General features: G+C 48.2%; 1 protein-coding gene and 1 long non-coding RNA gene across 6 annotated transcripts in view; one reads left to right on the top strand and one right to left on the bottom strand.

Annotated features, from left to right (window-relative positions):
• Positions 1-5,939, bottom strand: part of LOC146833018 (uncharacterized) — a 280,746-nt gene extending 274,807 nt beyond the window's left edge. For both annotated transcript variants that reach the window (XR_014960489.1, XR_014960490.1), the window contains exon 1: positions 5,812-5,939. This is a non-coding gene — a long non-coding RNA (uncharacterized LOC146833018). The remainder of the gene's footprint in view (positions 1-5,811) is intronic.
• A 125-nt stretch (positions 5,940-6,064) lies between these two features.
• The window catches only part of ACP5 (acid phosphatase 5, tartrate resistant), a 49,648-nt gene continuing 28,824 nt past the window's right edge, over positions 6,065-26,888 (top strand). The window contains exon 1 of one of the 4 annotated variants that reach the window (XM_085600583.1): positions 6,065-6,197. Coding sequence is in view for 1 of the 4 variants with exons in the window: in XM_085600582.1 (XP_085456708.1) it covers positions 12,155-12,232 (78 nt within the window). In the remaining 3 variants the exon portion in view is untranslated. Of the gene's footprint in view, positions 6,198-11,957; positions 12,233-26,888 lie in introns of those variants that run through there. The other 3 variants (XM_085600585.1, XM_085600584.1, XM_085600582.1) reach the window with 3 other exon arrangements.

Below are 26,888 nucleotides of genomic sequence, written 5' to 3'. Positions count from 1 at the left end.
TTACTTCGGAAGTGTCCTTATTCTTCCTATTTTTGACTATTACATTCCCATTGACTTTAATGTAACCCGCGTGTGTGTTTCCACACTGCACACGCCTCCCGTGGGCCTCCCACTTCCTAACTATTGGTAGGGTAGTGTAGCCCCAGCAATGCCCTAGGCCTACTCCCTGTTTGTGATGTGGTACTTATACCACTTTCTTAGTATATGGTTTGCGTGGCCCCCGGGCCTAACTGTATTTTCCTGTGTAACTTACCGTATGCTACTTAAGAAATTGTTTGTACTTAGACCTCGGAACTCATAAAGAGTGCTGAGGGTATATGTTAGAATAAATACATTCTAATTTTATATATACCTGGTGGGGTGTCCTTTCATTTGGTATTCAAGGGATTGTAATGGTATAACAGCTGGCTTCACATGCCATCCAAGTTTAGCCTAAGACTGCTCTTGTCCATGCTACCACTAGGATAGCTGGTCTATAAGGTTGACTTTACAACCAATCACCATAAGGGTATTTGGACTGATACAGGGTGTACACTAGAATTAGTGACATCATATATCAGGCCAACTTCTCACAGTAAGGATGCGGCTAAGTTCGCCATTCGGTGTGGTTTGGACACCGCTGACTCGTTGGGCAGGGCGATTTCGACGACTGTGGCGCTGCGTCGCCACGCCTGGTTGCGATCTACTGGGTTCTTGCCCGATGTCCAGAGCTCGCACATGGATATGCCCTTTGATGGCACTCACCTGTTTGGCGATAAGGCTGACAGTGCACTGGAGCGTTTTAAGGACTCACGAGCCACGGCCAAGTCATTGGGTCTTTCTACGAAGAGCCCAGCCACTCCTGGTTTTCGTTCCTTTCGTGGCCAAGGCAGGGGCGCCCAGGCACGTTCCTTCAGCAATCCTGTTCAGAACCAGCCTCAGCGCGGCCGCAAACGCCATTTCCGCAGAAGCGGCTCTGCAATCAGCGTGGGGGCCAGTCCACCTCCGCCCTTGCTGTTTCTATCTCCAAACCTTCCTAATCCAAACTTTGTGGAGCACCCCACGCCGGTGGGTGGCAGGATCCGCCACCACATCCCCCACTGGTGCGATAAGACATCGGACAAGTGGGTGTTGCAGATCATCCGCAGTGGTTACTCCCTTCCCTTTCAGTCCTCCCCTCCATCCATGCCACCTCGGTGCCACCGCATGTCGGGGGATCACTTGGTACTTCTCCAGCAGGAAGTCACAGCCCTCTTGGCCAAGGGGGCCATCGAGTGCGTTCCTGGGCCGGAAGTAGGGAGTGGTTGTTACTCCCACTACTTTCTGGTCCCCAAGAAGGACAAAGGGGGCCTGCGCCCCATCTTGGATCTCCGAAACGTCAATCGCTTCCTCCGGAAGGAGAAGTTCAAAATGCTGACTCTGGCTCAGGTCCTGGCTGCCCTCGACCCTGGAGACTGGATGGTAGCGTTGGACTTGCAGGAACCATATTTTCACATCCCCGTCCTACCGGCGTTACCTTCGGTTCGCGGTAGGCCCGGAGCATTTTCAGTTTGCTGTGCTCCCCTTGGGCCTTACCAGCGCCCCTCGGGTGTTTACGAAAGTGATGGCAGTGGCTGCAGCTCATCTGCGCAGGTCAGGGTTGTCAGTCTTCCCCTACCTCGACGACTGGTTGTTGAAGGCGGGCTCGCCCCAGGCAGTAGTCAACCAACTCCAGACTACGGCCGACCTCCTGCATTTGCTGGGGTTCTCCGTCAACGTGCCGAAGTCGCACCTGAGTCCCTCTCAGAGGCTCCCCTTCATTGGAGCAGTTCTGGATTCAACGCTGTTTCAGGCTTATCCTCCGGAGCAGCGAGTCCGGGATATTCAGGCTATGATTCCGATCTTTCAGCCTCTGTCCCGGGTTTCAGTCAGGATGACTCTCCGGCTTCTGGGCCTGATGGCCTCCTGCATCCTGCATGTGACACATGCCAGATGGCATATGCGGGCTCTGCAGTGGGACCTGAAGCTCCAGTGGACGCAACGTCAGGGCAACCTGTCCGATCATGTCCCGATCTCAGAGGGCACGGCAGTTGCAGTGGTGGCTCACGAATCGCGATTGGGTTAATGGCAGATCCCTCTCCCTTCCCAACCAGAGCACACAGTGGTGATGGATGCGTCCCTCCTGGGATGAGGAGGCCACCTGGGAGAGGCGGAGATCAGAGGCCTCTGATCTCCGGCGGAGTCCCGGCTCCATATCAATCTGTTGGAGCTTCGGGAGATCCAACTTGCACTGAAGGCATTCCTTCCCTCTGTCCGGGGAAGTGTGGTGCAGGTGTTCACGGACAACACCACCGCCATGTGGTATTGCAACAAACAGGGCGGGTGGGGTCCTGGACCCTATGTCAGGAGGCACCCTATGTCAGGAGGCTCTTTGCCTCTGGACATGGCTGGAACATCAAGGCATCACCTTGGTGGTTCAACTTCTGGCAGGTTCTCTGAACGCCAGGGCGGACGAACTCAGCCGCCGGTGCTTGATGGATCACGAATGGCGTCTGAACATGGACATGGTGCAAGTCTCTTTCTGCAGAGGGGAGAGCCTTGGTTAGATCTATTTGCCACCAAAGAGAACGCGCAATGTCATCAGTTCTGCGCGTTGGAATTTCCAAGGCGGCACTCGCTCGGCGGTGCTGTTCGTCGCGAGTGGAGATGCGGTCTATTGTACGTCTTTCCGCCTATACCACTTCTGCCCAGAGTGCTTAAGAAGATCCGGCGCGACCGGGCCCAAGTCATCCTTGTGGCTCCGGGTTTGGGCACGAAGATACTGGTATCCCGAGCTACTCAGCATGGCAATCAATCCCCCGATCCGTCTGCCTCTTCGGGAGGATCTTCTGTCGCAGCAGCAGGGGACGGTCCTCCACCCGAACCTGTCCAGCCTCCACCTCCATGCATGGGGATTGAGCGGCGACAGTTGACAGCCTTCGATCTTCCTCCCGAAGTCTGTGATGTCATTTTGTCAGCCAGGTGTCCCTCCACTAAAACGGTATACGCCTGCAGGTGGAACAAGTTTGTGGCATGGTGCACAGCAAAGGCTGTGGATCCCCTTTCTGCCCCTCTTTCTGAAGTTCTTCTGTACCTTCTTTCTTTGGCCCAGCAGGGCTCTGTTCTGGGCACTATCAAAGGTGATCTTTCGGCCATCTCTGCCTTTTTGAGGCTTCCAAATCAGCCTTCTCTTTTTAAGTCCCCGGTTGTTAACCGTTTTCTTAAAGGCATTACGCACACGTTTCCTCCCGTGCCGTTCTTCATGCCTCAATGGGATTTGAATCTCGTTTTGACCTATCAGATGTGCCCTCCTTTCGAGCCCCTTCATACCTGTCCTTTGCATCTTCTTACTCTTAAGACGGCTTTCCTGGTCACTATCACCTCTGCCAGAAGAGTGAGTGAGCTCCAGGCTCTTTCTTCCAAACCTCCTTTCCTTTTTGTTCATACGGACAAGGTGGTGTTAAGGACCCGTCCTTCTTTTTTGCCAAAGGTGGTCACGCCCTTCCACATCGGGCAGACCATCACTTTGCCTATCTTCTTCCCGCCTTCGCATCCTTCAAGGGAGGAAGAGAGGCTCCACCGTCTGGACCCAAAACATGCACTTGCATTCTATCTAAAGCGTACACAGCAGTTCCGGGTGGATGACCAGCTTTTTGTTGGCTATGTGGGCGCCAAAAAAGGTCGGGCTGTGCACAAACGGACCATCTCTCAGTGGGTCGTTCTGTGCATCAAAGCATGTTACTCCTTGGCTAAGAAGGAGCCTCCTGTGGGGCTGCGTGCCCATTCTACCAGGGCAACTGCAGCAATTACTGCCTTGGGACGTTGAGTCCCCTTGCAGGACATTTGTCAGGCAGGTACGTGGGCCTCGCTGCACACGTTTACCAAGCATTACTGCCTTGACAGTCAGGTCCGGAAAGACGGCTTCTTTGGCCGTTCTGTTCTCCGTGACTTTCTGGTGTAATCTTTTTGCAGACCCAACACCGGGGTTGGTATTGCTGGGGTATCTATTCTAAGATAAGGAATCTATCTATAACATGTCTCTTTCAGATGCACAAGTTACTACTTGTGTAACGATATATCTGTAAGAGACATTAGTTAGTGATAGATTCCTTACCGCCCCACCCATCCCCCCCGTTCTGCAAACTATTTCTAGGGTTAAAGTCATCCCCCTTTCAGGGCCCTAGTTTCATGGCACCAGTGGTCAGTTTCTTGCATGGCTCTGCGTTCCTGGTGCGGAAAGTAGTGTACAGAACTGACGTCTGCGCGCATGGGTGGCGCCTAAGTAGTCTCTGTGACGTCATCTCGGCACTTACGACGCCAGGACGGACACGGAGCTGCACGACGCCACCTACTGACGCGCAGGGGTACTGCTACAGAAAACTTTCCGGATCCAGTCTGACGCCTGGGGATATGACGCCTGGGGATATGACGCCTGGGGATATTCTAAGGTAAGGAATCTATCACTAACTAATGTTTCTTACAGATATATCGTTACACAAGTAGTAACTTGTCGCTAGACCAGTCCATTTTTTTTCATCGCATCATAGCATGTTAAGTTCTGCATTTACCAAATAACTGTATCAAGTACCAGAATGCAAAGAAAACAATTCTGGACAGGATGAGTAATTTAAAGGACACTTGAGAGATTTATATAACATCCATTGTGTAACCACATAACGCCATTTCACCGGGACACAGTTTTCCCAATTCTGGATTTTACCATATCAGTACATTCCGACAGTTGTAGTCTTGGTTTCTTATAATTGAGCCAATTGGACCAACAAACTTGGTAACGGTGGTATGTAAAAGCAAAGTCTAGGAATGGGAAAGTGGTGTTCGGATGACATGGAGTATACATGCCTAAAGATCCAAATTCTTGGGTTAGACTCCCGATTTTCAAAGTTAAAAGAGGCTTTGCCTCCTGTCGCCAGCCCTCTAATGCAAGTCAATGGGGAAAATAAATTCCCTCGTTTATATTTTTCAGAACGTCCCTCTTTTATGATCATACACGTTGGCATGTATGCATGGAGCCATCTAGTCACCCTAATGGGCTCATCTTGCAGCTATGGGTTTCCTCTCTCCCAGCACCCTTGCCCCAATTCACTGTCTCCCTCTCCTACCGACTTCCTTCTCCCACCAGCCCCTGCTGGGCGAGACACTCCTCTGAAATACGAGGAGAGGGCGCTTCCTTGGCCGTTAAAGAAGGGGTTGACCTTTGAACCTCATGGGAGGTAAAGGCATGACGCTCCGTAAGAAAAGGCCAGGCGGGTCACAGCAAAGGTTAGGGGTAGAGAAGCTGAAAGCTGATAAAAATCAGTAAAAAGTGTGTATATATTTTGCGAGATGAGGGGTTAGACCCAGTACATCGCCAATAGGTTCCCTCCCCACGGTACGTACAAGAGTGTACGAGCCGATTGTGATGTGGTTCTATGGCTACTTTGATATTGCAAGCACAGGGCCTACAAGTCCCAGCATGCTTAGTGTTATAAAAAGCGAGGAATGGCTGAAAGGTCACATGACAACTGAGCCGTGGGCTTCCATGGAGGGAAAAATGAGTAGGGGTCGAAATGAGCTTTGGTGTGTGTGTTGTGTGAAAAAAGTGGAACTAAAAATCGCAGCACGGGTGAGAAACGAATGCTTTAGAAGGGCCTCTTGAGAATTCTGAGCTACAAGAACTAATCACTCCCGACATGGGACATAGCGTGTGCGAACACCATATCACTCGGACAGCACCACTGACTGAGCTGTGCCTTGCAGCTTTGCGCAAAAAGGTCGCGAATCCGAATTAACTCATTGGTTCGATTGGAGACTCACCCTGGGAACAGCCTTGAAGCACACACCATGGTCCGCACCGATTGTTTCACCGAAGTGTCACGCTTGGAGCATTAGTTGTTTTAATAGCCCCGTTGTCTTTAACGGAGGCTCGCACCGGGGAATCGCCGTCATTATGACAAAAATATCTGGCCTCTAAATTCAACTAGGGATATAGACAAAAGTTTCGAGGCGTGCGTATCCTTGCTATGTGTTTTAGCTACCCAAGGCCAGGAGGGAGGGGTGGGGGCTGGCTTGAGGAGGGAGGGGGCTGGTGAACCTGTTGAACTGCTGAGTTTGAAACCAGAGAGCACGAAAGCCGAGACCGGCTCTCAATCCGGAACAAAGGTTGTTTTCGGGTAGAAACCCCTCTTCGGGACCACACAGAGGTAAGGACACTCGCGCCCGGGGCTCTTAATAATTGCACATGTATTCGGACCTGTACAGCCACGCTGTTAGGATGTTTTGCGTTCTCAGTGCTTGGCGTGGTTTATTCCATTCAGAAGGAATGTGGTTCTCTCTCTCTCCTTTTAGTTGTTTTTAATTATCGTATGTGTTGTTAAACGACCATGGACTTTGTTTGCTCGGTACAAATGGCGGTGGGCTGTGTTAACCTGTTGGGTAGCAGAGACATGAAAGATTGGTTGGTGTAGTTGATAAGGTTCGAGTCTCGGCGTTGACTCCACATCCTGTGATTTTGGGCAAATTATTTAATCTCCCCGTGCCTACCAAAAATGAATGTATCTGTGTGTAATGAGATTGCTGTCGTGTAAAGCGCTCCAATACCTCCGGATCGAGTTCGCGCTATATAAAACTGAAGAAAAAACTCCCTTGCATGCATTAACTAAAACTCTCAATGAGTGCGCGCAGTTTCGGGTCGCTTTCTTGCCCTTTCGGTGTTACTAGAACATACATGCCAACATCTTAAAACTAGGAAGAGGCACATTTTTGAGAAAAAAAATCGAGACCCCTAAATCCTTTTTGTTTCTCTCTTCTGGACATCAACCGGGGACTACAGAAAGAGAGCCGGTAAGAACAAGATCTAACCTGTTTGGAGGGTCACCGGAGACAAGCTTGGTAAAGAAGGGACAGATCACTAGCGACAAATCCTGAGCGTTGTGTTTTAGAGCCCGTACCTGTATCTTCATTCCTAAAGCGTGTTTGGGTTGCGAATTGATAAGAAAGCGCCATACTTGACAAACGCGAAGCGCTGCCCAGAATCGTTCTCCTTTGTCTGGAGAGAACTGGCGTTGGAAGATTTACGTCTCTAGCCTCCCTTTCGCATCAAACAGTCCGACTATAGATATACTAAAATCATCTTTGGCCTGGCGTTTTCTTGCATTATGGAGATCGTAGATATTTTTTTTCTGTGTTTATTTTTTAAAAAAGTATAGCCGCGAAGTTCCACAGTCCTGCTATATAATGGATTATACAAGACTAAAAGTCCCAGATTTCAAAGGGGAAAAAAAGTGGACTGGAACAGGACATTAGGTATGGAACTGGAAAAGTTGGCAGTTATGTCCACGTGACGAGAGGGAGGTAAACATACCCCATGAAGGTTTTGCCAGGAGGCGAGGTCTGCTCATTAGTATACAGGAAGTACCCCCTACTTACTTTCAGGCACTTCCTGAACAAAGTATCCCGTTTTCCTCGTAGAAAGCCGACACCAACAGAGACCTTTGTGTATTTTGGTCGCCAAAAGAAACCGCAGGCTGTTGAACTCTGAGAGCATTGCGCTGTCTTTTTCGATCATATCTAGTGCATTTTGGGTGCTGTAGTCTGGTTTTGATAACAATTTGCAGCAGAAAGACAAAGGTCTGAAACACGGTCCTGGTGGATAGTCAAAGTTTAGGGAGATAACTTAAGTGTTTTTATAACTGTAGGTGGCGCTAGAGACTCGTGGACCCCAGTCCTCCGTAAGGAAGATGCCTCAGATGTCCAGGCCACAAGGGTCAGGCAGCTGTAGTCCCAAGACGCGTCGTTCTCGGTCGCAAAGGACAGGCTGGTCCTGTCCAGTTTTAGATTTCTCGAGTGCCTTTCAGGAGGGATAAGTTGCACCTTTTCTGTGGGTGCAGTGTACCAGGCCTGTAGGAAGAGGCTGGGGAATAGATCTAAAGCTCGCCAGAGGCATGCTGTCCTGTCAAGGGGGCGTGCGTTTATTTGCTAGTCACACGTGCTTTAATTTTCGAGTCTCGGAGGGAAGATAACGCACATAGGTTGCCGCGATAACCACAGTTCTCTGGCAAGCCATACGTTTAGTCTGTATTAAAGATGTCTCAGAATCTTCCGGCAGCCTCACTTCCGCCCTTTGCTCACTCAGCAGCACGTGCTCGGCTTCTTATGACTCACCCTGATTGCCGCATTATTCCTTCTTTGCGGTCATATGACTGGGACAAACATGGCCACGCGGTGTGAGTTATTATTTGGAAAGGGTGACCTGTGTACCCTCCCAGACTGGCCCTGGTCACCTTTTCCCTTTGCTTCACACAGGCCAGTGTGGAACGTCCTTGTTAACAAGATAAGCGGGCAGAATAACTCGCACAGGCAGGGATGAGTGTCACGGTCACATGATTGCACCCTGGTCACACAGCTGTAATTCAGCAGGTTAATGCATTTGCTGCAGAGTCGAATGTGTATACACAGCTTCCTTTCCTACAAAAAACAGTATAGTGAGCCTGCTGCGTTGATCCCTGTGTATTCTACAGGGTACAGAATCAGATCCTGGTTCGTCGGCTCAGTGGGTTAATGTGTTTGCTGCAGAGGTCTCAATAAAATTGTACGCATAATATACTTTAAGCCAACCCTTTTCATCCATTCTGCTATTGTCATTCACATTTTTCTTCCGCCCACCAAAGCACGGAGCGAAGGGTCAGCCCACTCCCACCAGGGGCTAATGAGACAGCACTCTGCTCTTGCACAAGGAGCACGAAAAGCAGTTCCCTTCACTGCCAGGGCTACTATAACAATATTTGCTTTGAGACCAAAACTTATTTTTGGTTTTTGCCTACCAGAGAAGTTTGCAAAAGACCTTTTGTGGGCTTCTCAAAAACATTCAGTAGGCTTACAAATTGGTTGGTTTCTATTCCCCTCTTAGTTACTTTATTCTTATTTAATGGCCTGCATTTTTCTTCTTGTGTTTTGTCCAGCCCATGGAGCATAGCTCTTGAGCATACTTTTGATTGGCTGACTTTTAGCCTTGAACTGCTCATGTATGAAACTACTTGTTTCTTTTTGTTGAAGCGCTCTGAGTGCAGGTGTGTTCTAGCTATTGCCCTATCGTGCTTCCCCCATACCAAATGCCCACCCCATGCGCTGTTTCTCTCTCCCTTGTGTGCTGCTCATTCTCACATTTCTCCCCTGCTCCCCGTATTGCTCTAGTCCATGGGTACTCACAAACTTTCTCTCAGGGGCCAAATTTACAGTGTGGTTTGTGGGGGAGGGGCTAGAGAAAAAAAACTGACCATGAGGTTGTATTTCACCTCTTCTTCACACCCCTGCATCTCCACTCTGAATATCGCTGCCCACAGAGCAGAGTCTTTTGGAGTCCGCACTGCTGCAACCGGCGGTTTTTGCTGACACTCTTTAAAAAAAAATTAAAAAAACAGGTACGATGTCTGCGGGCCGCCAAGGAAGGCTTGCCGGGCTGCTGGCGGCCTGCGGGCCGCACTGAGTACCCGTGCTCTAGTCCGTGTACTTTTCCTCCGTCTGTTACCTCCTCCCCATGGGCCTTTTCCTCCCCCTGCGCCCAACTTTTTTTATTATTATAACCAAATCCCTTTTTAATATATAAAATTATTTTTGTATTCATTTTTGCAGGGAGAACCAGGCAGCAAACCACTTCCAATTCCCTATGCTTTAAAAAAAAAAAAAAAAAAAGTTTTCATGCCAGTGAAACTTAATTTTCTTATATACCGATCCACCTTGGATCAATAAATAAAAAAAATACTATCCAAGTCACTTTGTATGTGCACTAACACATGAACACATGCGGGTTGACCCCTGCAGTGCCTACAAAATTATGCATCATCACACTTTTGTTTTATTTTGTGAAATGTTGCACAGCATCAGAATTTTTTTTAAACCTATGCTGTACTGCATTGGCAAACGCTCACAAACCAATAAGTCCCAAGGGTGAGACCTACTGGCTTTGCCGATGCTTATTACTCATTTTAGCCAATATTATTTTAAAATGGATGGGGCCCGGCGACTTCTGCTACTCTGGTAACATTTTTAAAAAATGACAAAACAAGCTTTAATAGAGCCAAAAGGCTAGCAGCCAGAGCCAAACCTATTGGCTTTACCAATGCTTGTTCAAGTATTTTGTCAGGTAATGGGAGGCTGTTGGTTTTTCTGAAATTCTATGTTTGGATGGGAGATGGGGCAGCCTCCCTTAATAGGCTGACAGTGTCCAGTGTTTATTTCGACTAACAATTGCAATCTAGAACTTTAGTTTAATGGGACAAACTAGCACTACAATTCTCAGAATGCTCTTTTTTGTTAAATGTAAGCTTAGGACTGGAGTCATCCTCGTGAAAAAGCGCCTCTGCCAGCCACTCTTAATCCCATTTGAGCTGGCCCGTCATGTGTGTATATATACATTATTTGTAAAGCTCAGCTATCACGTCATGTGAGTATCTTGGCGCTATGCAGAATCTTACATATTGCTTTGACGGACACGGCCACCTAGTGCGGAAGGGCTTTTAGATAAGTGACATGCATAGGGAATCAGAAGCTCCAAAGATCCAGGTTTTCAAGGATTTCCTGAAGCAGAGTTCTGAGTGGATGAGGCGGAGGTGACAGGCGAGTCATACCCTTCTGCAGACCCCTAAGGATGAGGGCGTTTGTGATAGTCCTCAGCAGATCTGACTTGCTACCTCTAAGGATGCACATCATGCTTCTATAGAACTGTTCCAGGCCCTCCTGGTGTTATCAGTGATGAAGGATGTGGCACTGCACAGCCTACGTTTATACAACTCGGTCCATTTTTATGTCTCGCCTGGACAGCGCATGTGCTCTCTCCAAGACCTTTTGTTTTCTAACATTAAGCTTACAGGCCATCCATTGCTTACCATTGGTTGGCTTCATTGTCACTCTCATTGGCTTGTTTCTTATTGGTCAGCTGTCGTAGGCCTTATTCCTCACCCTGTGTTTGTCTCTCCCATGGAGCATGGACGCATTCATTACTTGTGTCCTTCCTCTGCTCGTTTTTTAGGCACTACTTTTTCCTTTGTTTTTAAACACTCTTATAGAGTTCATCTTTTTCTGCTGGCTCCATCGTGTACTTCTTCCCCCTCTGTGTTCTAATTCCTAATTCTTTTAGGCTCGACCTATTGCCTTTGCCAGTGCTTGTTCCTTGCCTTGCATCCTGCCCCAGCACCCACATACGCAGAACACCTTTTCCTCAACATTGTGGCCCAGTGCTCCCGGGGCGGCCATAGGATCCAAGTTGCCCTATATTCAGACAGTCCTTACTTTTTAGCCAACGGCTCTTATCATGCTGTGATGTTTGTAGTCCACACTCAGCGCTACGAGTGAAACTGCAGGAGCAAGGATGCAGAGATGAGAGCCCAAACCCCACCGGCAATGGAGGTTCTTAACTGAGCGCACCACTGACGTTGGGTGACGTGCTCATCTGTGGACGTTGCATCTTGTGACCCAATCGTGAGGTGCGTTAAGCTTTTTTTTACATTTATTTTACGCTGTGGCTTATTAGCTCTTCGAGGCACTACGTTCTGTGCGTCCTATCCAGAGGTGCTGGAGTCAACAGTGGTTACTTGTATCACCTCAGATAGTGAAGACCTCGAGTTCACCTAGACACTACCGTACGAACATACATCCTCTTTGAAGTGCTCGCTGTATTTTTATTTTTTTAAAGAGGGTTTGGGGTCTGCGGTCAGTAAGTAACATGCTTTCAGATGGTGACTGCCTCCTGTGCTCCGAGGCGCTATACACCTTGGGGCTTATTTACAAGCCCCTTGCGCCGCCGGTACGTGACTTTTTTTCCCCATATTAAAAGTGACGCGCCGGCGGCGCAAGGGGCCTCTAAATAAGCCCCCTTGTGTTTTACGTCAAGTGCTTCTTGCGGCACCGCTACCATAGGGTCTGTACTTCCTGCTTAGAGGTGCCCTCTGGGAGGTCTCTCGCCAGTCACGTGACCTCGGGCAGGGGAGGAATCACTCGGTGACACTTCCTTGTCACCATGGGCGGCTGAGCCCTCACGTGAACCTGCCAGGAAAAGGGCAGTCCCGGGACAGCGTGCAAGCTCAGACCGCACTCGGCGTCTGTGTGAAGAGGACGTGTACGCAGTGAGGCGCAGGTAATGTGAGTATGCAAAGAATGCTGCCTCATGACGCCGACCCCGGTCACGCACTATGGGCTTCGAGATGGGACCTGCTCTGGCAAAGTGATGTTTAAATGCGACTTTGTATGTATGCGCGTGTTAAATATACGTTTATCAATATATATGCTCGCGTACAGTCACTTTTAAAAATGTTCAACAAATGTGTGTGCGTATATTTTTATGTATAAATAGCCATATTTGCTTAACCTGTTTAAATGTGACTTTATGTACGTATATATCCATATAAGAATACGTGTGTGTGTGTTTATATGTGTGTATATATATATATCTACACCCACACACACCACCCTTTTTAGGTGGCCACAATAGTTGTACCTATGGCCCATTGTGTGCCCCCCTAAAGTTCGCTTCAAGAAACGCCTCTGGAAGACCTCTGATGATCTATGGAGGACCTCCTCACACCTGGCCTCAGGCGTTATTTCCTTTATCAGCACAAACTGACTTCAGGTCAGACACGCAATCCCAGAGAACCTGCTAACACCTATGCTTTTGAGACTGCATTAGTGTTTTTAGGTTTTGCCTCAGTGTCGCTGCAGGCTGAAGCATAACATGCTTTCTTCGTAATACATGTTAGAGGGAAATATGCTGACAGAGTTGGGGGTTCTCCCATTGGCAGGGACTGTCTTCTGCCCCAGGCACACCTGCTTGCCCCCTCTGTGAGACAGTATGTTTGACCTCTAACTCACAGCTGCTCACTAGTGACCACTGCTGCTTGCCACCCTGCCCAGCATGGAAACCTGCTGGCCCTAGCATTATGTTGATGATACATGACAACCTGTGGCCATTCATGGGGGTGAATTCCACTACTGATGCTGCACAAGGTTAGTAATTCGTGGCAACTCAGTAGGGCATTATATCAACCTCCGATAAAATGTTCGGTCTCCCAAGATAGTGCTAATTCCTGATAAATTGTGGTCATCCATGGGATTAAGTCAATTGTCCTCCGCTGGTAAAATGATGCCCCCCCCCCCCCCCCCCCCCCAACGGAGGTGCTTTTTGCCAAAATGTTGTTGTGCATGGCAATATTTCCATCACTGTTAAAATGCTGGAAAAAATAATCTCAAAGATCTACAGATCAGTGTTCAAGCTACCTCCTCAAACATCTCCGGCACAAATCAGGCTGGAATTTGGAATCTGCCAGCAAACACTTGCAAGAGCTATGACTTTCCTTGTGTGCTGTCACAAGCTACGGTCATCTAAGGAGGGAAGTCTAGGCATCCACTTGTGGGCTAGTCTTGACACAAACAAATGGCGAGCAGGACACAACTACTTGGCAAAAGGCCTAACCATTTTAGGTCTAAACGATCTCTGGAATATGCACATAAACCAGAAGGAATTCAAACGGCTAGCGAAAAAAAGTACCAAATATCTTTCAATAGTGGAAGACAAGGCTCGTCTAGCTAAAAGAAGTCACGGGTGGCTGACGCTGCAATCATACGCCTTGTCGACCTCACAACAGTATCTAATCGTACCCTTTTCTGTACAAACAAAATTAAGTTTCCTAAAATTGAGACTGGGAGTCATTAACTTGTTGGTTCATTTGCCTAAATGGAAAAAAGAACGTGGACGAGTTCTCTGCCGACTCTGTGGGGACCAAAAAGAAGACATCATACACATCATATGTCTATGCCCAAAACTACTGACCAACAGACGGGCCCTTCTCAAACATTACTGGAACACCAGAAAGATCAGAACTTGTAGAGAAGCAGTGTTGGCTTGCTTTGACCCCAAGAACACCAAACTAAACTGTGCCCTGGTAAGGTTCATGGCCTACGCTAAAAAAAAACTTTGTGAGGGATCCCCAGTCAGCAACCCTCTGTCGGCATAACGTCTTGGCAGGCACAATTTGACATCTCTTAGCTTACAGGACTAAAGTAGTCTTATCTTAAATGAAATTTTCTTGACATTTTAATTTTGTACTTGCAATGGTTTTTTCAAATCACGCAATAAAGTATTATTATTAAAATGCTGACCCTCTCATTACAATGGTATTTTTTGGTACCCCCTGTCCATGTGAGCATAACAGTTTCCAACCAAAGCCACAGGAATTATTCAGCAGAGGAGGACTAAATTATGCAGCTGGGTAGACGAAATTAAGCATGAAAAGGAAAATTCTGTGGTGTAATGTGGCACATTTTGTGTTAGCATTACGTCACCATTTTGGCATTTATACAAATGTTAGCACTTTCTAGCCACAGGTTTCAACTCGTTAGTACTGCTTTCACACTCAAATACAGTAATAAGCAACAGAAAAGTGACCAGTCAACCTTTTTGATGGGCCCTCAAGTGCGTTGAACCACAGGGTGCCACATTTTTACCAACTTGATCCATTTGAGCTAAAAACATGTTGTTTTTTGCTGAAATCTGCATATAATGCAGCAGAAAATCTCAGACCAGCCAATGACCCTGAGGAACGAACTGCGTAACCAGGCTCTGCTTAATACACATACCACACTATGTTGCCACCCTCAGACCCAGCTGCCAGAGAGGACCGGCTTATGTTTGGCTCTGGTGTGTGTGCGCGCAATGTTCTATTCCAGCACAGTGCCGACTTCTGATCAGTCATAGATGCCCGCGAGACGTTCTGCTCATACCTGACTCTGGTGTATGTCACACCAGCACTGCAGCACAGTATCAACCTCCAATCAGAGCCCGCAGCCTGGGAGAGTCTCTGCTCACACCAGGGCTGAGGTTGGTTTGGGTGTTGCCAGTAGGGCAGCATGGTGCTGAGATGAGATAATAGATTGTTCTCTGGAGAGAGTACCTGGCTCGGGGAGTACACTCAGTCAGTCAAAACAACACCCTGTGAGAGTAACTGGCCACACCGGGAGCTCACGAGTGTGCATTAGTTCACAGTGATCACAGCCTGCCAATCTCAGATCCAAACTGGAGTCTCAGAAGAGGGCATGTTTCCTGTACCCCAGTACATAAGTAGTACAGCTCGGTACAGAATTTCAGGTGCATGGAGATCCCTTGGGAAAGGAGCTGCCCGGCTTGGGCTCGGGCTGTCATGTGTGTGACCCAGGGCAGAAAATGTAGTAGTTTGTTATACTCTGGCTGGGAAGTATCTCGCGCCTAGCACCTAGATGCCAGTGCACCAGAGGAAAATCTAGGCACGCTGCTTGTAATCACTACACAGGTGCTTAAGGGAAATCATGATTAGGAGGCTGGTTTTTGACTTTTTTCAGCCCCTGCATGTAAGAGAGATGAATGTGCTGTAAGAATGCCAGATGCATCTGTCCCTATGCGTAATTACACTAGTAATGATTTAAAGAATACTTATTAATTTAGTTTTTATTTTATTTCTTTTGTAGCGCTACTCCTCTCCATATGGGGTGTCAGGGTGCTTTACATCACGCGCGCAAACACACATTCCACAGACACAATATACAGGAAAAGTTGCATAATACAATGAAGGTTACAAAGTGTAGGAGTTACATTTCATACATACGATAAAAATGTAACAAAATGGTTGGAGTTGCCAGTACTAATAATAATTTTAGTGCTACCTGAACAAACTTTTTTAAAGCAAAATTAGCATAGCAGGAGATTAATAAAAACATTAAGTTCTGAACCTATGACGTTCAGTTTGCGTGTGGCTCCTTGGTGCCAATTGATAGCTCACAGAACTATACTAGAACGGTTGTAATTTAGGAACTGCAAGTAACAAAAGAATATCTGTCACAAAAGCAGTAACCCACCAAGCTACATATATAAAATGCAAATCTGTGACCTGCATGTTACAAGTTGTGCTTCGCGGCAGGCATTACCTTCTATGATGAGACAAAACTGTTGGTAGAGAAAACCCAGATCGCTCTACATTTATTTTAATTCCTGAAAAAAATGCCGGGTACGCAATTTTCTGCAGCAGTTTCCTTAACTTCATAAAATATTTCAAAATACGGCCAATTTGACTCCAGTCTGTACAGGTTTTCTGTCACATTTGTCCTTGTTGCTAATTTCTTTACGGCAAAGTTTAAAAAAATACATGTATAAGTTGATAGAGACTGCTTTTCATGACTGCCTCTACCCTTTCTGCTTCCACTCCCTGACCCCCAATTTTGAAATACAGAGTAATTTTCTTAGACTGAGACGGTGCATGTGCTGTTCCTGCAAGACGTTTTGTTAACTTATTTCTATTTCAAGCATTGGTAGTACCTACATCACAGCACAGTTCTGACCTCTGCTCGGACACAGAGATCCATGAGAGGGTCTGTACGTACCAAGGGTTCTGCTCATAGCAAAGGTCGGCTTGGTGTGTTTTGCACAAGTAATAGAGCACGTGAATAACCTTAAGTCCGATGTACAGCCTTGGCAGAGGTCTTACAAGAGCACTTATTTTATTGATTTTTATTGTTTTCTACGTAGCTTGGAAGCCAGTATTGCACTTTACATAGAGACCCGCACACGGGGTTACAAGGCTCATGAATGGACATCTTAATGGCACAGGTGAATTTCACATGTGTACAGGTGTATGAGGGCAACAGGAAGGGTACTCGGTCCTTGGGAGGCAGGAAGATTGATATGTGATGAGATTTTAAGTTGTTCCTGATGTGCTGGAGAAAGAGTTAGTCTGAGGTGCCAGGACAGCTCCTCGCACGGGCTAGGGCTATATGAGGAGAACATCTGTTTCCCTGATCATCTAAGAGATTTGGGATTTGCTGTCTTGCAAAGCGAGTCTGATGATAAAGTCCACTGCAAGGGGCGTGGATGTTGCTTGGTAGGGGCTATCACGATATACATTGTCTTAGATCACAACACCACCGGCTGTAGTGGAAATAAGGGACTGTACAATAATAAGCTGACATATTTACATCCCTGGTGATGAGCATCTCTGCACTGGATCTTCAGGAAATGCCTGGTTGCCTGACCCTCAGTGTGAGTGAGGCTTAGGCACCCTGGCATAAATCCTAATACGGCATATTTATGCATGTTACTGCTACATTTGTACTTGTAACATTATGGTAATAGAGCTGCAAATTGGCCAGCACCGAGTCCCATAGCCCTAATGGGCCAACTACCACTTGCATCACACAGTGCATCTCAACCACGATATGAATGAGGAGAGCACCACAGGAGTTGATTTAGGCAGAATGATCCGTTAACATTTTCAGTGGTTAGTGTGCAGAAGAAATGTGGTGTGTACAAGAGCTTTCTGCAGCACCATGATGGGGGCAGGGAGGCCGGTCAACAGTGCATTGCTCACATCTGTGTGTGAAGTGACTACAGCTTGGCCTGTGGCTCGGACGTTCTTTTTGGAGAAGTAGGGTTTCGTTTTGTGCAAGAAGCTAATCAGATAAGGAGCAATTTGATCTTTTTAGCTTTGCAGGGTCTATAAAAGGAAGTTCTTTTTGTATTTGTAAATCAAGAGGCTTGGCAGGGGTGGAGAGGTTTGGTGTAAATTCAAGGGTGCATTTTTCTTGCATCAGGGTTGAACCTGTAGTTGGAGAGACCAACCTTTGATCAGGGCATGTTTTGTTTTAGCCTTGTTGAGTTTAAGTTAGATGATGAAAAACCATGTTTATATATTGGCGAGATGGAATCAGAGGCTTTGGATGCAGAGGGCTGATGACACTTTGAGGCATTAGTGTTGGGGGGGGGGGGGGGGGGAAATCATGTTGGGCAAATTGTTCTTCAAGAGGATCAGCGTAATAGTTCAGTACCATGGGGGACAATTGCACACCAGGCGGAATGTCACAAGTGACTGGAACAGGACCCCATCTAGATGAATTGTCTTGCGAACAAATGGACGTTAAGCATTTTGGAATGTCTTCAGAGAGGCCCAAGAGTGTTGAGAAGGTCTTTAGTAGAACTTGGTGGATAATGGTGTTGACGGCTGTCATAGAGCAAGGAGAACTTGGGGCTTGCGGTGTCTCTTGTCATGAACCACCAATGTGCAGTCCACCATCTGAATAGTGGACAGCACATTACCACAGCACAGAAGAAGCTTAGTGGCTAGTGGGGCAATAGTCGAAGATGTGATCAGTGTCCACGTTTTAATGAAGATAGCTGCTGATAGTATATGGGTATTAGAGTTACAGGGTCTCTCCTGTCGCTAACTCTCAATGCGCAGTCAGTCTCCGGAATGGTGGATATGCCACTTGGGCAACACAGAAGAAGCTCATCGGTGGATAATGGGGTAATACTCACAGATGCCATTAGGGTCAAAGTTTTAAGGGAAGGAGCCTGTGATAAAATGAGGAGTATTGTAGTTGAGGGGTCTCTATTTTCGTTAACCCTCAGTGTGCTGGCTGCCAACTGAATGGTGGGCACCCTAATACTTTGACACGGAAACAAATCAGCAGTGCTTAATGGGGCAGTAGCCGGAGATGTCATCCGGGTTAACGTTTAAATAAGTGCCAGGGCTCTCGTCAGGAGGCCACTGCAGCTTGTACCACACATTGCCCCTGCCATGCTGCCAATGAAGGTGACAAAACAACTACTAGCAATCACACTTATACAAGTGGAACAGTGTGGACTATACCAGGCCCCCAAAGCTATGAGTCGCTTGCGAATTTTTCATGTATATTGAATTATAATTAACTGTTTTTGTGGTCATCTCTAAATTAGCCAGATTACACGGTGGCAGACTGTCACAAGCACTGGTGCTGACAATTAAGTGCTGATGCAGAGCACTGGAAACCACAGGCTCAAATTAAGCACTGACTGGCTGAATAAATCCGCCTAGGGCTGATTTTCCCATCGTTGTTGGTAAACGTCCGTGGATTGCTGTAGGAATGTGATGATGTAGCAGGAAGCTCATAAACACAATATTTCAGAGCTTGACATGCGCTTTCTTTTATTCTCTGCTCGGCGCATTGGTTTTTAGGTCTCGGCTAGCGAAGGCTGCGCTTGCGCAGTCTCGCTCGCGAGATTTAATGACTTTGAGTGACTTTTAGAAGAGGGGCTTGCTCCCGCCCCTCTTCTCTCCTGTTCTCCATTGGCTGGCCTAGTAAATGCTGGCCAGCCATTGGAGAAGAGGTCCCGTCACTCCGATCCTGCCCCGTCCTTTTCGGATCGGGGGGCGTGTTTTTTGCGAGAAGTCTCAGGGAGGAGACAACAGCAAAACACGCCCCCCAATCCGAAAACGAGGCTGCGTTTCTCCGAGGCATATCTTCTCTGCCTCGGAGAAAGGCGGTGGTGTCCCGGCGTTGCTCCCTCACCTGATCGCCTTGTGTAGGACTTGTTCATTTTCTTTTCTGTCAGTCAAACGCTTCCTTATTCTCCCTAAATTCGGACTCGGGTCTCAGTCTTACTCACTCGCTCTCTGTCCTGACTCTGAGGCCCTAAACCCCCCCTCCCTCTCCCCGTTTCCGGGAGTTCGGCGCGTGCTTCCTGTTTTCCGTGCTGTGTCAGTCTGACCCCACTCCCCTCCCCTCACCCCCATGTGAACACTCGGCTCTGGAGCAATCTCAAACTCAAAGGCAGCTATCAGCAACTTTTGTTCAAGCGTCACGTGACAGCCGGGGAAGGTATAAAATCATAGCAGCGGACTGAGCGAGCAGAGACTGAGGCTGCAGCTGGGAGCTTTGAGCGAGACAAGAGCATCGCATCCTACAGTGAGAGCAGTGACCCGCTGTCTGCAGTGACCTGGAAACACTAGTGTGAACACTGGCCAAGGAAGTCTGTAGTTAGCAGCCTGCAGTGACCAGAACCGTCTGCGGCGAGAGAAGGGAACCGACCAGAGAGCACGTGAATAGGTGATCGCGACCGCCCGGAGAGTTTGCCACTGGAGAGAAAGAGACGGCTGTCGACATGACCACCACACAGAGCCCCCGCACTCACAGGTGAGTGACAATGAGCGAAAGCCAAGACGGCACTCACTCTTCACTCTAAATCGGCCCTCCTGACCCCTTCCTTCCACGCCTAACGCTTTCCTTTGTCTTTTTTTTAATCATCACGCTTCTTTGTTAGTAGAGACGCCCTTCCCTGGTAAGTGTCCTGACCTCGTAGCAGGGCATCCATTGCGTTTGCCCTAGCTCTGGTCTATACAATGCATGATGAGGGGCAGTTGTTACTAGGCTGTCTGTGGTATATTGTCAATCCGTGATTGAAGGAGATGTGATGGGCGATGTAGAACCCGAGCTACTTGGTAGAATGACGTCAGCAAAGGGGTCCATCCTTCCTGGTCGGTCGCAGACTGCCCTGTCTGCGTGTGGGCGGTAGTGTCGCATCTCATGCAGCATTAGGATGTAGACTCATTAGAGGTACATGAACCATCGCCTTTGAAGTGCACGCGGGGGGTGGGGCTTAGTATCACAAGCAGCCTCGCAGAGCACGTGCACTAGGGACAGTGCTACATGCACGCTCCAGAGGACAGTATAATTTCAGACGGGGCCTCACACTTCACGCACCAAAGCACAGTGTAGTAACACAAGCAGCCTCGCAGAGCACGTGCACTAGGGACAGTGTAACACTACATGCTCCCTCACAGTGTACACGCTCCAGAGGACAGTATAATTTCAGACGGGGCCTCACACTTAACGCACAGTGTAGTATCACAACCAGCCTCGCAGAGCACGTGCACTAGGGACAGTGTAACACTACATGCTCCCTCGCAGTGTACACGCTCCATAGGACAGTATCATTTCAGACGTGGCCTCACACTTAACGCACCAACGCACAGTGTAGTATCACAAGCAGCCTCGCAGAGCACGTGCACTAGGGACAATGTAACACTACATGCTCCCTCACAGTGTACACACTCCAGAGGACAGTATCATTTCAGACGTGGCCTCACACTTCACGCACCAACGCACAGTGTAGTATCACAAGCAGCCTCGCAGAGCACGTGCACTAGGGACAGTGTAACACTACATGCTCCCTCACAGTGTCTACGCCCCAGAGGACAGTATCATTTCAGACGGGGCGTCGCACTTCACGCACCAAAGCATAGTGTAGTATCTCAAGCTGCCTCCCAGGTAACAGCACTAAAGGACAGTGAAATATCACGTGCACGTTCCAAAAATGTATGTAAATGTGTCAAAGGACAGTGTAGTGTCACGTGCTGTCTCACAGGCTACGTGCACCAGAGGCAGTGAAATATCACCACCACGCAGCCTCACAGTGTCCATGCACCCTCAGTGTGTATGCACCTGAGGCCAGTCTAACACCACAAACATGCTGGCAGTACAGTTTCACCAGGGGGCAGTGTCATATCCCGCGCAGACTTGCAGTGTGTGTACATGCACCCGGAAGCAGTGTAGCATCACATGCTACCCCAGTGAATACATGCACTAGGGACTTTGTAATAGAACACACAGCCTCACGTGGCTTGTGCATTAAGGGACACTAACACCACATTCAGGTGTACAATGCATATGCATAAGGGAGCGGTGTATTATAACGCACCTGGTGCTCATGTAAAGCCAGTGCTTAATTTGTGCCGGTGCTTAGCACCGGCACTAATTTCTTAGGGCCGGGTCTACAAAGTACATTTCATGCAATCATGACGTATGCTCTGTAGTGTGAGTTAACGGTCTCTCTCTGCATACAGACCACCAGAAACGGCTGTTGAGGTGATGTGACGTCCCTGCCTCCGCTCAGCATAATTAACTAACATTCTAACACAGGCAGCAATTAAATTATCCCGGGTGCACTACGGCCGCAACCAATTAACTGCTGTAGTCTTGCTTAATTAATTATTAGCGTGGCCCCGGGCGTCGTCCCTCCTTGACGTTGAATCGTCAAGTTTTAGGGTTTTTTCCCGGGTCGGCCTGACCAATGCAGATCAAGATTCCGACTTTTTGCCCGCCCCAGCGTACTGCGCAGCTGCAGCGCCAGTCATTCGAAGAAGCAACTGCGTGTCAAGCATCAGCAGGCATATAACTAAACAAGCATTTACAATGCAATGGTCTCGGCATTGGTAAAGTTAGAGCTATTGGCATTGCTCATGACATTATTTTTGTTTATGTTTTTGTTTTTAAAACATTTAAAGAAACGGCATTGTCATGAGCAATGCCAATAGCTCTAACTTTAACAATGCCGAGACCGTTGCATTGTAAATGCTTGTTGTCAGTTGTTTTTGGCAGGAATGATGTTCTGTTGTAGACAGACAAGTCAAGGCCCCTCATTTGAGATTTGTTGCAGGGTAGCCTGCTAGTTCAACAGGGCTAGCATGTGCTGTGCGAACCTTGCTTACATTGCAGTACAGGGCTTGCAGGGATGCGCCAGGGTGCCATGCATTCCCACAGCACTCCATTACAGTACATTATTGTCAATTGCTTGTCTGAGTGTGTGTCTTGCTTTCGAGGTTGCTTCCTGTGTGTATTGAACTCTCCTAGCCCTTGGGGTGTCTGGCAATATCTACCCAAAGGATTAATCATAAAAACAATTCCAAGCCCTCCTGGGTCTCTTTCCTCCTACTGTATCTCCCCCATTCCTATATATGTTTCAGCTTTCGTTCCCTTGTGTACAATTTCATTCCACCCTTTCTAGGTCTCGCCTGGCGTTGGGAGCATGCATGCGCGGCTCTCGCCAGGCGAGCGCTTCTTGGAATCAATACGGTTCAAGAAGTTCGCTTTGTGCTCTGCCTGTGTTTTCCATTGGTGCGCATCATTTTGCGTCACCAATTATGCTAAACGGGGTGTTATGATTGTCTCGGAGGCTTTTTAGTCCCTGGTTACTACCCTGTCCATTTTTTTCCCCTCCCACGTGGACTGGAGCTTTCACGGGCAGCGTGACAGTCTCGTTCATTAGTCTGGCCCAGCAGCGGCAGCCTGCACCACTTCACGTGCCTCCCCCCAGCAGCCCTGTCCGGCCCATCCTCCCCATCCTCCCCGGCGCTCCGAGCAGATGAGGGCATTGAATGGACTGCCCTGCATGCCTATTACTGGGAAAGAAAAGGAAGGCAGCAGAGCGGACAAATAGTACAACTATGTAAGCATGTGTTGGTTCTTTTAATACCTTTATAGCATTTTATTTAAAACATTATTTCAGTACAAGGCGGTTTTTGAAACTTTCGGTACTTTTAATAAATCCGCTTTTTGGATTAGATGCCAATTACCAGTTTATTTTATTAATACTAAAATCAGTGGCCTTAAAATACAACCTGGACCCTCTAATCTTTGGCACATTTTCCTAGTCGCCTCTGTTTTGAACCTGCGCTTTTAGTTTGTGTTTCAGACGGTCCTTTTGGAAGTTATTTTATAAATCAGGCTTCCTGGTTTGGAAAGTAAGTAACTTTCCCAATTGCAGCTTGGTGGTGATCTAATCGCAGGCCTGGCCCTCATTAGTGCAGTCAGTGTTACTTAAACAAATTAAGTTAGAGAGTTTCTACAAAGCAGCTATGCTGTGACTGCAATTACACGTTCTATAGAAGAGAGTTGCCTTCTTGTTTGGGGGACTCACTTGAACATGTGCCCTACGCAGACTCCAGGCCACACAGTACTGTGTTAGTTAAGGCTATTGTCTGACATGTACGCACTGACCGTGACCTCACAGGACCCTGAAAGGTCATTACATTCCCCCGACCCCCCCCCCCCCCCCCCCCCGACCCACATCAGTGACTAGGTTTCGACTTCTCAATATTGTAACTGGGTGTGTTTAGTTTTCTATTTCCAGTCCTAGCCATTTGGGTTGCTTCAGCTAAACTGAGGCAAAGGCACGTCCAGGTCACATCCGAGGTCACTTGATGCTATTTCAAGGTATTTTTTAAGCGCTAGCCCTCAACATCGATGTGGTCTCTTGGCGCTATACAGCGGGCACAGTGTGCAGTGCACCATTCCTTGCTCCTGTACAACTCTCTGTAGCTGTGAAACAAAGTATGTGCTCTGTAAATCCACACAGACTCACACACGAACTAAGATGCATATAATAGTAAGGAAGGGATTTATTCTGCTATAAAGGTTTTTACAGATATAAAAATAGTGTAATGGGGTTGAGGAGATGGCGGCGCACCCAGCACCCATCCACACTCACAAACCTTCTAGCACACACTGCTGTTTTCCGCAACACGTTCCATCCTTCTCACTAACACTGCTCTTATCCTCATCACTCTGTCCTTCTGCATCACACTGCTCCTTCTCCTACAATCTCCCTCACACTGCTCTTCTACACCTATCTACCGTCCTTATGCCTAATACTAAGCAAATAATCATACTTTCCAGCTACCTCACACTACTCTTCTACTCTCGCACTCCTTTTGTATCCCTCCTACTACTCTTCTACTCCTCTCTCCTTCCTTATGCCTCATACTACTCTCCCCACTCCCCTTTCTTCTGCCTCATGCTACTCTCCTCCTCCTCCTCACTATACTTCATTTACCCTCATGCTATTCTTCTACTCGCTCTCTGTCCCAAATCTTAAACACTGCTCTTCTCCTTCTAACGTTATGCATTAAACTACTACACACATAACAATTACAATTCAACCAACATAAAGGCACGACATATCACATAGAAACACTCAATAACACATAGCTAAAATACAATACAATTAGCAAAGCAAATAGCTTTAACATGAAGGCGAGACCTATTGCGTTTCCAATGCTTGTTTAGTTCTTGTAGACTGTTCCTTTTTCCATATTTCTCACCATTTTCCTTCTCTCGCATTCCCTCTTTCTTTTGTATTCCCTTTCTGTTCTCTTCGATTCTCTGGGTCTTATTTCCCTCTTTGTCGTCCAGGCTCTCGTTGATTAGTTCTCCCTGTTTCTGTTGCCCCTCTCCTGCCTCCCTCTCTGGTATTTCATCTTCCCATATTTGGAGCGTAAGCCAGCTTGTCCCATCAGCTTCCGGGCCTCAGTGTCCGCATTTCACCACCGTGCGTTACCATAAGTGTCAGGCCGCTGCTTCAGACAGGGTGTACGTTGCATATATGTATGTGTGTGTGGGTGTGTGTGTATGTATATATATATATATATAAAGGAGTGCTCCCATAAGACGCAGGGAAGGACAAAACCTGCCTGTCCCACCCGTGCATGAACCATACAGATAAATGGAGTCCTGGGGCAATCAGACAGCATTGGCCTGAACCTCACAGGCACAGTGAACCGAGGGCCTTGACAGCTAGTCTCTACCATAAAGCTCAGGGATTTCAGCCACACACCTGCCTGCCCCCTCCCAGGCATGAATCCAGGTCCCCCATTGCCTGTCCCTTGCAAGCATGAACTATACAGGCACAGGGAGTCCCAGTTCAACTAGGAAGCCGCTCGTTGGCTTGAATCACACAGACACATAGTCCAACCATCCTCTCCCTACCCAGACATGCTACAGAGACACCCGGTATCTAGACCAAACTCTGCTGTCTCTCCTATGCATGAGCCATGCTGCTACAGGGAATCCAGACCCTAACTGCCTGACCCCCACACTATTAGCCATATGGACACAGGTAGTTGGGGGCCATGCAGCTTGTCTCTCCCAGGCTTGCTACTGTACAGATCTGAGTGTGGTAGAAGTGGGAGGGCCAAAGAGTGGGGTGGGTGATAAAGGGTGTTGGACATGGACTCCTATAGGAAAATTGCCACAAAACTTTGAGCTTTTTCCTCCTAGTCTTTGCTGACTCTCTCTGCATAGCCTTAGCAATCTGGGCCCCATCTCCCTGTACGGCAGAGGGAAGGTGCGCCTGCCTCGCTCGCATTGGGCTGAGAATGCTTATACGATGGGCTCTGCGTGCTGTACCTCTGTGCGCTCTGTAAACGGGTATAGCACATACCTGGGGCGGGTACGCCACTGGCTAGTAGTGGGACGTGGCACTGAGTGTGCCATCCACTGGATAGCCATCAACCCTAGCTAAAGCCTGCCATGACAGATGTGTGGGGCGCCATTGGGCCCCGTCCTAGGTTGGCATCACTTACGCCTCAGCCAACCCTGAGTGGTCGTCCCATACCATGAGGGATGGGCACCAGAAGCCGAAGGCTGTTGGCCGCATATGGATGTACCATGGACAGGTGGTGTGGAACCTCCCAAATGGGGCTTCCCCTGCCTTAGAGATCGGCTCTACCCATGGATACTCCAGGGGTGCTCCCGATTCTCTGGAGGTCTTCGGGGCCCCGCGCAGGCCACGTGTAAGTGTACGTGCCTCCCTACACAAATAAGGAACAGGGGCTGACACGCTGTTCCAGAACATGGGCTGTGCTGCCAATACAGAACGAGGTGCACACTGGCCCAGGTGCTGTTTCAGATAAGTGTTCCACCTGCAGTGGCAGGCTGGATGATGCACCATAATACCTATGGCATTTTTGACAGGTGCCCCGCCTGCCATCGCGGGCTGATAAACGTATACCTGCATCCCCGGTGTTCTAACCTCCAGGTTAGGTTTGCTGGTGCAGGCCTGTGTCTGCGCACTTGCATCCATGGTGCCAGCAGCAAGGTGCTCGGCCTGCCGTCGCTGTCTGGGAGTGTGCACTCGCGTGTGAAAGGGTGTCACTCCATATCCGGCGGGTCTGAGCAGAGTGATGTGTGCACCTAGGTAAGCCATGTGGCTGGCCTCTCCTTTCAGCGTGAAAACGCGCATGCCTATCCTATCCATGTTGGGAAGTGGTGCTGATTCCATGTTCTGAAACACAGGCCAATCTGTCATTGCAGACTGGTGGGTGCGCACTGATATCTATCACAAGTAAACTTCTTGGCAGTGTTCCATTGTAGGCTGCGGAGTACACGCACCTATGGTGCCTGTGATTGCGTGTGCTGCCTGCCAACTCATGCTTGCCATTTGTGGAATATGGACATTTCTATGCTCTAAGAGTCTAGGGGACTGTGGTGTCTGGCTCCAGTGGACACCA

The sequence above is a fragment of the Triturus cristatus genome, chromosome 4_2 (genome assembly GCF_964204655.1).
Source record: "Triturus cristatus chromosome 4_2, aTriCri1.1, whole genome shotgun sequence".
NCBI lineage: Eukaryota > Metazoa > Chordata > Amphibia > Caudata > Salamandridae > Triturus > Triturus cristatus.
The sequence above is the reverse complement of the archived record's forward strand: the minus strand, read 5'-3'. Positions and strand labels throughout refer to the sequence as shown.